Genomic DNA, 13,051 nt, shown 5'->3' on the forward strand with positions numbered 1-13,051 from the left:
TACATCTAACTTAAAAATGATCCTAATCACTGATAGACATAGTAGATATGATGTTAACAATAAAAGTAAGCAGTCACAGTAAATCATTATTTATCTCTGAACAGTTTAGAAATCAGAATCAAATAAAAAATAGAACTACTATTTTTTACTTACAGAAACATCAAATCAATCTGTAGTAACATTATTTTTATAGTAGGTACATCTTTAGAATCTATAATCAAACAAGAAATGGTTAGTTAAATTTTCTTTTTAAACTTGCAATCAATCTTTGAAGTTTCAGCAGTTATTTCCTAATTTTAATGCTTATTCAAAGGAGAATCACACTATAATTGTATAAAGCATTATAAAAAAAATATGTTCTTTGTGTTTTAAAACTTGTTTGTTCTCATGGGGAAAAACAAAGGCAAATCTGGACAGCCTAGGGTGTTCTTCAAGTCTTTCAATATTAGTAATTATATTATAAATGTGAGTGGCGAAGTGTTAAAAATACCGGAAATAGATATATTTTCTAGACTAGAAGTTCAGTGACCTTGAAAGTTAATGTATAGTTTTACATTGAATATCAACTTTAATGAAACAATATTTACTGAATATAGGTACTTTTGTAAAATTGAGAATTGAAGAGAAAGCATTCTTACATACCTTATAGACAGCAAACGCTAACGTACAAGTTTCTCAGTCAGGACAAGACAAACACTTTTGATATACACAACTTTACGAAAACGCGCCTATTCGAAATTACACTAAATTCGTATTCAGCACACTCAAAATACCAACTAAAAGTGTTACACATTAGTAGGTGAACGTACGCGGTGTAAATTTAGAAAAACATTTAGGTATACTTCTTACGATTCACAACACCGATTTTGACAGTGTTCTAAGCGACGGTCAGTCACCACCCACTCTACCACATCTTGCTGTCCGTCCGTACAGGAACAATAGCGCTTACATGAGCGGAATAAGGCGAATCATTATCCCCTACACTTGAGAGTATCATATTCTTGCACCAAAAACAGTTTCCAATTGTGCTCCATTTATAAAAAAATATATTTTTGTAGCGAAATCAGTATGGTTTAACGTTATCTTTGAAAGAAGGAAATAAAAGTCAACTTAGCGGGAAACTATTAAGACACAAAAGTAATTTACAACGATACTGACCTGCAATTTATAATAAAACTAAAAACACTCCCTCTTCCACGACCATTGCTTCGTTGAACGAAACCACAGACTACAGAGAGAAGCCATAGACATTTGTTGTTTGTTTTGTATGAGCTAGGCACAAAACTCTTGCAGTGTTGCTTGCAGTAGGTATAATACAGATTGAATACCTATGTTGAATACCAAGGTCTTTGTTGAATACAGCCGACTCGTGTTTTTTTTAAATGATATTCGTACACCTCGGATTGATCTCGGGTTTCAGCAGCAGCAGCGAATTACGTTGCTTATCAGAAGTGTAACCATCAATCGATTGTATCATTTTATATTGATTGGTAAAACACTGATACTTTCCTACTTTAGGATTTTCTGTCGTTGCATCCTCAGGCACCACCGTAGTATTCATACTAAATTATATTGATACTAATACAGTCACTGTACAAATATACATCGTAAGATATGTCAGTTTTTCATCAATCAATATATTTTTATTGAATTGATTGACGTTAGTAATCTACCGTCTAACAGACCCCTTATTCAAAAACAATTTTCTATGCTCTTATCGATGTACGTACACTTTTCTATAATGTCTATGCTCTAGTCATCTAGTCTATGCAAGTGAATCGGCTGCTGACGGATCATGTTTTGAAGTGGATAAAAGCCAAATGTGTTATTTTTGTGATGAGTGTACGTGTTATTTTTAAGGTAATTACGAGAAAATATATTTTCACATTTCTTATACAGCAGATGGAATTTTTACCAGACTGTAAATCTTGCTGTCAACGCGTCTCGCATCTACGATATGTATTGCCTAGGTGGCAATTTTCCGATGTGACATTTTTTAGAAAATTTTCGATATACTTGCATTTACTCAACCCTTATATTAATTTGCTTCATTCTTCCAAAGCAAGTGGGACAACGTCTGAAGAATACGTCATTATAATAAGATAGAAAGATGAAAGTCTGTTGTGTCTAAGATACTTATCAGAACCATGATACATCAAAATTTTGCGTGTAATTTAGCTATACAAATACTAAATTACACGCAAAATTTATTTATCTTTTGTCAAAACTGAAACATAAAAAATAAATAAATTATAAATGTCTCAGGTATTATGGTAAAGTGAAGCTCATCTCATTTTAAATATAATGGCAAGAAATTATATTTCATCTACCCTCACATTAAAATGGTCTTTATTTGGTTAAATTCAGTGCAATATTACAACTGCTGTGCGTTCATAGCTGTCTGCCTCTTTGTGCCCTACAAGTTCAAAAGTCATTCTGTTTTTACATTTTCGTCTATATTGTAGATGTGACTACCTCTAGGTACAATACTTGCTTATTTTGCAGCAATTGACAACATTTCAAATTTATAATGATATAGAAATTTAAAAAACATTTGGAGGTTTTGTCTTTCTACACACAATATTATTTTTTTGATGTTGTATCCATTAAAAGAAAAGATTTTTAAAAAAACCTAATTTTGTCCAAAACAGAATTTCAAGCATCAAAATTCCCTACCTTGGTATTTAAAAACAATAAAATTACTTATCTGTCACTATTATAACAGTACAATTTCATGTTATTTTTCATAGTTGCTTTGCCATTGAATTATTTATTGTGTTAGCGAATTGGTTAAGTTATTTCTAAGCATAAGCAGTTAAAATGAATGCCGGTGAGTTAGTGGGGGCTTTTCTGTTTGTTTTATCAACTGCATCAGAAAACATATTGTATGTTTTCATCCGCTGTGTATGCCTCACTCACATTTCGCTTCTTCAATTTGTCTCTTCAATTTATGCAACATTATAAATATCATTTTCTCGCTGAGTTGCAATAATATCATAAAATATCCTTCATCAAACTTCATGACTTACCAGCAAAATCGAGAAATAACAAGCAATAGAATAATAATGAACGAACACCATACAATTTGACAGTAGATTGTGCCCTGTTTTATTACAAGTTTTTTAATGTAGACTATGGAAATAGACGTCTTACATCCTAGAGGTTTACTTAGCATGAGCACATTTTGAAAATTATTGATTAGACTTAAAATTATGGAAAATGGAAAATAAAAAACATGTTTTATAAAATCAATAGACAAATAATGTAAAAAATTTGTTATGTTGTCAATTAACAGAACAAGAAGTAACAGTATGTATTATTTCCATATACAAGATGGCCCAAAGGTTCACATTCATAATAAAAAATTTGATAGAGAGTCTTATAGGCTACACCCCTAAGTATGTTCAGTGATTATTTACATTACTTCAGAAATCATTATTTTGTCACTATCTCTTTCTTAATAATTATTTTATTTCAAATTCTCTACCAAAATTGTTACAGTTGTTAAAACTTTACCTTTGGGCTAGCCTGTATATATAGCTGAAGTCCCACGGACTGAATGACTCACTCACATAAAACTGACATAAAGAGAGTCAAAAATGATGTATGTCGGAATGGGGGATGTGATCGGAATGTCATGATGAGTATGGGAAAATTCCATATCTTCGAAAACTGCTCCACATCAGGGAGACACCCCGTAGGCCGTAGCTTGGCGAAACTGTGATATCTGGATCATATTTTTTTTCGCACGACATATTTTATCTTATTAGACCTTAGTCAAAATCTATTGCTGGTGAAAAATCTAAATAGTGGAAAATGTTCTATATTTGCTTAACCATTACAGAAGCTCATTTTCGGACTAACAAAAAAAATGGATTATAACTCGGTCATATAGGTAGTACGCAACACACATACATTGGTAAGTAATATAATATGTAAAAACATATTGTGTTTATAGAATGCCGATCCAGGCGCCGCAATGGACGGACTATCTCAACTGTCCGGTGTGCTGCCGCGAGTTTGGTGCTCCCCCTAGAAGCCCTATCAGTCTTGGCTGTGGGCACACTCTCTGCAGACACTGCCTCAAACATCTCCACCGGAAACAATGCCCATTCGATCAGGTAAAGATCTACAACGTATCTGCATCTGCTCCATTGTGCTCTCCTGTTCTTTTAGGTTGCTAAAGTTAAAAAAGAAATACAAAATTATACAAACTTGATCCCTATTACAGTGGGCTAGGCACCATCCAAAAGTAAACTGAAAACAATTTGCACCATCAAGTTGTCGGAAAAGATTGGATGAGTGCAGGCAAAGACAGGCAGTTATGGAAGAAGATAGAGGAGGCTTTTACCCTAAAATATCTCAGAAAAGAAATATAACCGAACTAACAATACTTCGAATAAAATCTTTACTAACACTGGCCACAAATGGCTTTTTATTTATTTTATATACAGATCGCCAAGGACCTCTGGCACTTGGATGATATTGGTTGTTACCGTGCAGCATCTCCATACATTCTCCATGTATAAAACTACACTACTGTCAAAAATACGTTAGTTTTCATTACAGCCACGTGCTCAAGGACCGTTGTCGTTCTGTATGACGTTGACGTGGTGTTCGTATGTTGGTAGACAACAATCCTGGTGGACCCGGAGGAGCTGGTGGTGAACACGGCGCTGCTGCAGCTGGCGGGGTACACGCCGCCCGCGCAGCCCTACCACCCGCCCTGCATCCAGGCGCTGCCCGAGCACGACCGCCATGCCTACGACGTCATCGTGCGCTGCATGGAACACCTTGCCGTCTACCTCAAGTATTGTGGAACAGGTCAGACATGTGCTCGATCAACTTTAAAAAATTAAAAGCAATATTTTATGTTTTACTTACAGTAGTGATTTTATGATAATAGAGAAGTTCTTGGATACTAAAAATATGGAAGATGACATGGTTGCGTTACTTCTAACAAATGAATAGTAATTCATTAAATCTGATTTAAGCTTAAAATTGCAGATAAAAAGAGCCAAAAAAAACTTTTAGTAGTGCTCCAGTGCGGCGTAAGGTCTGTTTATACCTAATATAAAATAATCCTCTACAATAGTCATGCTAGAGACAACATAATCCCGGTGTCGGTTTTTACGACATGTCCGTGAACAGCTGAGCACGTTCTATGTTTTATCAGTCCAGCATACAAGCAAATTAATAAATAGCGTAATGTAATATTTGTGCAGCGAACAACAGCGTGTCGGGCAGTCGGCTATCGCGGCCGATGCAACGCAAGCTGGTGACGCTGCTGCAATGCGCAATGACCGACGAGGAGGGCCGCGGGCGGGCGGCGCGGGCGGCGCGCTCGCTCGGCGAACGTACCGTCACTGAACTCATACTTCAACACCAGGTAAAGTGCAAATAGAAATACATCTGTAATCGGAGGTCTAGCTCCTTAACGACTTACGGCCATTAGGACTAAAGTAAGACTCAGAGGCGGTGAGGTAGGCGCCCGTTGCGAAAATTGGCGCGGGGGGGGGGGGGGGGAGAGTAACCGCTCTACAAGAATAATATTATTCTATGCCTCTAGTTCGACTTTAATTTGTTATATTCAATAAAACGATGCATACGGATCTTTGCATGTTATTAGAATGACCGAAACAATATCAATATATTATATATTCCACGTCAGTGACATGACACAAAACCATAGATCTATACTTATAATAAATCTGTAGAGAGGTCAATTCTGTACATTAAATATTTTTTCAAAATAACTATCAGGGGGTGATAAGTGGTCGATACTGATGCCAAAAATGCAATCAGTAAAATTTTTGTCTGTCTGTCTGTCTGTCTGTCTGTCTGTCTGTCTGTATGTTCCTTATAGAAACAAAAACTACTGGACGGATTTTAATGAAACTTGGTACACTTATTCTTCACATTCCTGGACAGGTTATAGTATACTTTTCATCACGCTACAATCAATAGGAGCAGAGTAGTGAAGGGAAATCCTTTTGTATGAAAAATCTAAACCACTCAAGTTAGACGTTTGAAATTTGGCATGCAGGTACCTTAGATACCGTAGAGGTGCATTAAGAAAGGAATTCCCGAAATTCCCACGGGAACGGGAATTAGCGGGAAAATCCTTTTGTATGAAAAATCTAAACCACTCAAGTTAGACATATGAAATTTGGCATGCAGGTACCATAGGTACCGTAGAGGTGTACTAAGAAAGGAATTCCCGAAATTCCCACGGGAACGGGAATTAACGGGAAAATCCTTTTGTATGAAAAATCTGAACCATTCAAGTTAGACGTTTGAAATTTGTCATGCAGGTACCTTAGGTACCGTGGAGGTGCACTAAGAAAGGAATTCCCGAAATTCCCACGGGAACGGGAATTAACGGGAAAATCCTTTTGTATGAAAAATATAAACCATTCAAGTTAGATGTTTGAAATTTGGCTCGCAGGTACCTTAGATACCGTAGAGGTGCACTAAGAAAGGAATTCCCGAAATTCCCACGGGAACGGGAATTAGCGGGAAAATCCTTTTGTATGAAAAATCTAAACCACTCAAGTTAGACGTTTGAAATTTGGCATGCAGGTACTTTAGTAAACTTAAAGCTTAGTTGCAACAGGATATTACAAAATTCCCACGGGAACGGTAGTTAGCGGGAAAAAAACATTTGTATGAAAAAATCAAATCTAAATAAAAGGAGAAACTGACTGACTCAGTGACTGACATATCAACGCATAGCCTGAACGGCTAAACGTAGGCATTTGAAATTTGGAAGGGACATAGCTTAGGTACCGTAGAGGTGCACTAAGAAAGGAATTCCCGGAATTCCCACGGGAACGGAAATTAGCGGGAAAATCCTTTTGTGTGAAAAATCTAAACCGCTTAAGTTAGACGCTTGAAATTTGGCATGCAGGTACCTTAGTTAACTTAAAGCTTAGTTGCAACATGATATTGCAAAATTCCCACGGAAACGGGAGTTAGCGGGAAAAAAACATTTGTATGAAAAAATCGAAACCGCGTAAGATAGATGTTTTCAATTCAATTCAATTATTTATTGCATTCCATGTAGTACAATGGGGTGTTACATAGGCATAGGAACTAAAACATGGACCCTGTAGGGCACAGCAACGTTGAAGGGAAGAGAGGAAGTGTGTATTAAAATTAAAACTCAATGAACAATCAATTAAAAAAAAATCAATTCAATCAATTGATTCAATCTAGCATGCATGCATACCTTAGTAAATATAAAGTTTATTTTTGGCTGTATTTTGAAAAATGGCAGTTATTGGGAAAAAAATTGTATGAAAAAATCTAAACTGCATAAGTATGCACTCCCACACACACAAAGATCTCTCTCTCTTATATAAGACGCCACGCGGACGAAGTCGCGGGCAAAAGCTAGTATATCATATATGTCGCACAGGTCTTTATTGCACAAAAACATAATATACTTAGGACAGGTACAAATGCATAAGATAATCACAACAGGCGACCTTATGGGTGAAAGAAGTAATTGTTGTTTTGGTGTGTCAGAACCCTCAGCAGTTGAGCGCGAACCTGTGGGCAGCGGTGCGGGCGCGCGGCTGCCAATTCCTGGGCCCGGCGATGCAGGAGGAAGTCCTCAAGCTGGTACTCCTCGCCTTGGAAGATGGCTCCGCGTTGTCCAGGAAGGTAATACCGCAATATCATTAATATCACTCTTATGCTAGGGGGTTAGCCAACTTGCAAGCAGTTTGATCGTGATTCCTTGACGTTGTAACTCCTCGAGGGTATGCATCGTGTACGGTACAATACCTTAACATATTTCTGCGGACTCGGCGACCTAGTTTCCGTGGCCGCGCATTTACTTGTATCGTGTAATTAGTGTGCAATAAACATCGAAAGTGACAATACGTATGTGTTTCCTTTGAACTTAACTTCCGTGCATTCCCCTATCAAACTGATAGAACTACAACTTAACTACAACTAACTTCAAGACTGTGCGAGCTGTAAACTACGGCCCGTACACATCGACTTTCACGTAAGATGCTCATTTAATTCGGAAGGGTTATAATAATATACAATCTCTTCGTGAACGAAACATTATTGCGACTTGTCTAACCCTATATTACTTTATTACAATGTCTTTTATTTTACTTTTGTTTTGTATATTTCTTGTTTTGTTCTTTTTTATTTTTTTACTTTTAATTTGTACTTTTACCATCTAAGGTAATAGATTGATATACTGATAATAGAATCAACTTCATGTACAGGGGTGTAAAAAAGCCAAGCACTAATCTAAGCTAAGAAATCAATATTGCTATGTGACATTTGTTCACATTGCGCACTTATATGCGCAAATGACAAATTGCAATATTGCTTTTTGGGTGAACAGTTTCAATGTGGCCTTTTTAACTCCCAAGTTCTTCTAAACAGACGTTCACAGAAACGACTATGGAACAATATAACATACGCGGGATGTTCAATAACAAGTGAGAATGAGATATATACTCATTGGAAGTAAAAAACTAAATACTGGCAGATAAAAGTTAGGACATGTACTGAATATTTGAAAATACTATTATACTAGTCGATATTTTATTGCTTTTTTTTAACTGGCAGGAAAAATGAAGAAATTTTAAGTTATTACGGTAATAGAAGTATTAAAATAGAATTATTTTTATCATAGTCATTCTCACTGTTTATTGAACACCCTCGTATTTGAGTACTTTATAACGATATAATTGAACTATGCCTTTGTCCGCAGGTCTTAGTGATGTTTGTAGTCCAAAGATTGGCACCTCACTTTCCGCAGGCTTCCAAAACTAGTATAGGCCACGTCGTCCAGCTCTTGTACCGGGCTTCTTGTTTTAAGGTAAGGGAACAATTATTGTTGTAATACGCTTTTAATCACTGGCATCCATAAACAAGTAGACTCACATTCTCTATAGAGTTTTTTGTAACAAAAGCGTCCGTAACGTGTTGTTAATACGTATCATTAAGTTATGTAGATATTATAAGGCAACGGCTGTCAAATTCAGATGTTACGGCTGTTCAAATAAAGTGCAATATCGGTTGATGACGGTCGTTACACGCCGTCGCTTTGTGACAAGATGCGCCGCGGACACTTTTTTACAGAGATTAGTTGTCTATTTTTTATACGAGGTCAATGCTCTTAATACAGGGTGTTAGTGACATCGTAACGAATACTCAAGGAGATGATTCAGATCATGATTCTAAGTTAATATCAAGTGGAATTTTCCGTCGCAAAATTCATGTTTTTTTTTTAAGTTTTTTTAAATTATTTTCAATTGTATACTTTTGCGATGGAAAATTCCAATTGATATTTACTCAGAATAATTAGCTGAATCATCCCCCTCAGTATTCGTTACGATGTCACTTACACCCCGCACAAGTACATACGGTAGCCATACAAGTAGGTATGGGTGTTACTGACATCGTAACGAATACTGAGGGGGATGATTCAGATCATGATTCTGAGTTGATATCAAGTGGAATTTTCAGTCGGAATATTCATATTTTTTTTGTGTTTTTTTAAAATATTTTCAGTTCCATACTTTTGCGACGGAAAATTCCACTTGATATCAACTCAGAATCATGGTCTCAATCATCCCTCAAAGTATTCGTTACGATATCACATATGCTGGCGAATATGTAACGGTGCTTATTAGGTAGAAAATAGCAGCTTCGAATGATTTAGTAGGAGTAGGTGAAAAGAAATATTACATCATTACATGTGGCTTGTTAGAGTGTCAGTTGCACAGGAATTTAGTATACAGCCTACTGCGAAGGAATATCTCTCGCCTCGCCGGTGTATACTAAAGTAACGTATCAGTCTAATCGTGTTACATTTAATGAGGTATTAGCTAAGGTATTACGTTCTGTTAATAATAGGGTAGTTGACAAGTATCGATTCGCGTCTTTCACTATCGTTCTAAAATTGACATAAATTGACAGTCTAATGAATAAGAATAAGAATAAAATAAATTTATTGCCAGTAACAATGAGAAAACGGAGTCGAAATTTGTTGAAAGATAAAAACAGTTATAGACAGAATATCAGGGAGTTAGAAAGGAATGGCAACAGGAACTCGGTACGTCACGTGTTGCTAGTGGCATACACGCTACATACAAAAGCCTATCTGCTGCTGGGACGGAACATTCCTCCGTTGACTTTTCTAAGTATCTTTTTTTCGTGACTTATTGTAGGTTTCCCGCATATGGCATTGACTACTTGCCTGGACAAATAAGGAGCGCAGAGGGCTCTTACCTGATATTCGTCTCTGGTTTTAGATGAGATACTAAAAAAACGGATTTTAGGTCTATACTTAATCACACACCACTCCACGCCACATCTAATGATGTATATTTCTTTTCAATCTACTCATCATAAATCTATGAGTAGGCGATATAAAACTATGTTAATTACCCTATTCATTGTTAACTGGCTGTTTGTTGTTTGTTAATAGCGTTTAGAATAGGTTTTTAATAAACTTATCCCCCGCGATTCCGGCTTTTGCTCTTTTGAAACTTTTGTCTTCGCGTTTTTAGTATAATAGCGTGTTGTACGTGTCATTGTGAGCAGAACTACACGGCATCATGACATGCAGGTACACTTGATGTTGACGTCATCAGCATCTTAAAAGTTGTCCTAATTTGAAACTCGAAAAAGTGGTCATTTCTGGAAGTGGTCATTTCTAAAAGTGGTCATTTCTAGAAGTGGTCACTTCTGGAAGTGGTAATTTTCAATTGTGTACATTAAAAACGCCGAAAGGATATAACGTAAAGGATATAATATCCTCTAATGACGGAATCTTTAATACACTAAATGCAATCTGTGAATTTTATTCCGTACTGGTATGATAACGGTAAAGTAAGAGTATTCGTTGGAACTTATTTTACAGGATTTGGTTTATTTATTATTGGCTGTCTGAATTGTACGCTTCCTTCGTCAATACGTAGTGTCTTTTGTACGTGTTTAGAAAGCTCCAATGTGTTTTTTTTTAACACAATAGGCAGCGGTACGGCTCACCACCTATCACGTTGATTTAACAGAAAGCTCAATGAGGTTTTTTTTTATCTCGCATACAACAGCGGTAACTGAAACACTATAAGGATTTTGAAAACTGTTACGGACAGGCGAAGGTTATATATAACCCCCCTTTACTTATTTCCTGCCCACTCTGTGTGATTGCACCCAGTTAATGGCTATGATTCCTATAGACACCTCTTAATTTAATTTTAAGTTATACCTGTTTTTTTTTCCACTGAAAAGGACGGATGTTTAACAGCTAAAACGGTGAATAGGCATGTCGCTGGTATACAACGCGTTTGACGAATGCTGACAACTTAATTCAGTCGGGTTATTCGCCAATGTAAAAGTGTGTTCCATAAATTGTATGCCAGTCAATGACCTGTCTATATTACTTACTTAAAATTAAATTAGTTGATGTCTACAGGAATCATCACCATTGTCTAACTACAATCTTCTGTCGTAATCCTAAACTCTAATTATGGTACACTGGTAACGACACCCCCTATTCAGTTGATGAAATAGCCAAATAGCTCCCCAGGTGACTACGTTCTCTCTGTTTAGCGAATGCTCTGTAAGTGTCCCAATGCGTGTTGAAAATCCGTTGACAAATAGTGGGTTTCTAGCATCGCCTCCCGCTTGGACACCTGTAACAGCAAATACATCTTGTTTGAAAATCGTCTCGTTGATGTTCCCAAAAATTAGGATATTATGTTATTAAGCATATCCGTGTATTTTCTTCAGCTTTTTGTGTCAGAAAGGAAAGTGTGCTGTAAAACCAGAATCCGGTAGCATATACTTTCTTGCGTATGCACTTTTCGTAAGTGGACTGCAGCTTGATGGAAGATTGACTTTCGTAAAGTATGCACTTTTATTTTCTCTTAATATTGTGCTAGCATCTTCTTTTTCAATGTTGTAACTCTGTCAGGCCCGAGATGCTTCGATACTTGGTGTGAACTTACCTGGCACTATTGCGCTTTTGGGCGAAAACTGTGTGTGCTGTAGTATATTTTGAGGCACCTAACTTGACTATAATAGAACAAATAGTTACTCAGGAATTAAGCATTTTTTTCCTGTCCTTATGATGACAAGTCATAATCCACGGAGACCGAACTGTGGCATCCTAATGAAGAGCAATACAGGTTTAGAAAAGACCCCTTAATGCACAAATTAGTGAAACAGAAATAATATAATATTTTCAGCAACATGTAAAATGTTTGTAGCTCCTATACATTATCAGCGGGGTTATTTGATATTTACAGTGGATACTAACAGGGGCGGATGGTTTGTTGTTGCACTTGCATGAGATATTAGGGTTAAAGCATTATTTCTTGATTGTAATGTGTAGGTTTGTTATGCGTGCGTATAGTGTTTTACGGAGTGGTTTGCGGTTGAAAACCGCTGCCGTCGGCTCTGCCGCCGACACGCCGCCGCCCCGAGCTTCAAACATAGCGACCAGGTATGATTGTCCCGCCCCCCAAACATCATTCATTTGACTTATCTTAATGAGAAACTTGTCAAAGATCAACATTTTTCTTTTTTATCGTCTTCTTCTCTCGTGTGAGTTGTGAGATCTATGACAGATCTCATCAACCCTGGCGTCAGGCTTCAGGATTAAGTAAATAGCAGCCGGGACCGACTGGTTAACGTACCCCCAAAGCACGGATCATCTTACTTTCGGACAATCAGGTGATCAGCCTGCAATGTCCTAACAACTAGGGATCACAAAGTAATTTTTGTGTAATTTCCCACCGAGATCGGTCCCAGGACTTCCGGATCGTGAGCCCAACGTTTAACCACTGGACCAAAGAGGCCGTTTTTTCGCCCTTTGCTGTAGAGGTAGATACCTCTACTTTGTCAAAACAACATATCGGAAGAGTAACCTACAAATTATGCAGTCAACAGGTTAGGCATTATTTTACAGGGTTGTGATTGAAAATTTCCCGTTGTTTTTTTGACCTTCTTCTGCTGTTGTTCAATACTTTCTACTTCTGCTTTGTTTTCTTTTAACCTCTTCTATCCT

At 37.0% G+C, this 13,051-nt stretch overlaps 2 protein-coding genes across 5 annotated transcripts in view; one reads left to right on the forward strand and one right to left on the reverse strand.

Moving 5' to 3' along the window:
- Positions 1-1,241, reverse strand: part of LOC126380057 (F-actin-monooxygenase Mical-like) — a 72,285-nt gene extending 71,044 nt beyond the window's left edge. Inside the window, exon 1 of one of the 4 annotated variants that reach the window (XM_050029228.1) lies at positions 1,159-1,241. The gene's annotated coding sequence lies outside the window, so the exon portion shown is untranslated. Of the gene's footprint in view, positions 1-642; positions 982-1,158 lie in introns of those variants that run through there. The other 3 variants (XM_050029227.1, XM_050029230.1, XM_050029231.1) reach the window with 3 other exon arrangements.
- A 509-nt stretch (positions 1,242-1,750) lies between these two features.
- LOC126380080 (roquin-1) overlaps positions 1,751-13,051 on the forward strand; it is a 30,343-nt gene continuing 19,042 nt past the window's right edge. Inside the window, exons 1-6 of the mRNA XM_050029288.1 lie at positions 1,751-1,860; positions 3,959-4,121; positions 4,632-4,824; positions 5,226-5,389; positions 7,531-7,668; positions 8,744-8,851. Coding sequence (XP_049885245.1) covers positions 3,960-4,121; positions 4,632-4,824; positions 5,226-5,389; positions 7,531-7,668; positions 8,744-8,851 — 765 coding nt within the window. The 5' untranslated portion in view covers positions 1,751-1,860; position 3,959. The remainder of the gene's footprint in view (positions 1,861-3,958; positions 4,122-4,631; positions 4,825-5,225; positions 5,390-7,530; positions 7,669-8,743; positions 8,852-13,051) is intronic.

Source organism: Pectinophora gossypiella, chromosome Z (genome assembly GCF_024362695.1).
Source record: "Pectinophora gossypiella chromosome Z, ilPecGoss1.1, whole genome shotgun sequence".
Taxonomy (NCBI): Eukaryota; Metazoa; Arthropoda; class Insecta; order Lepidoptera; family Gelechiidae; genus Pectinophora; species Pectinophora gossypiella.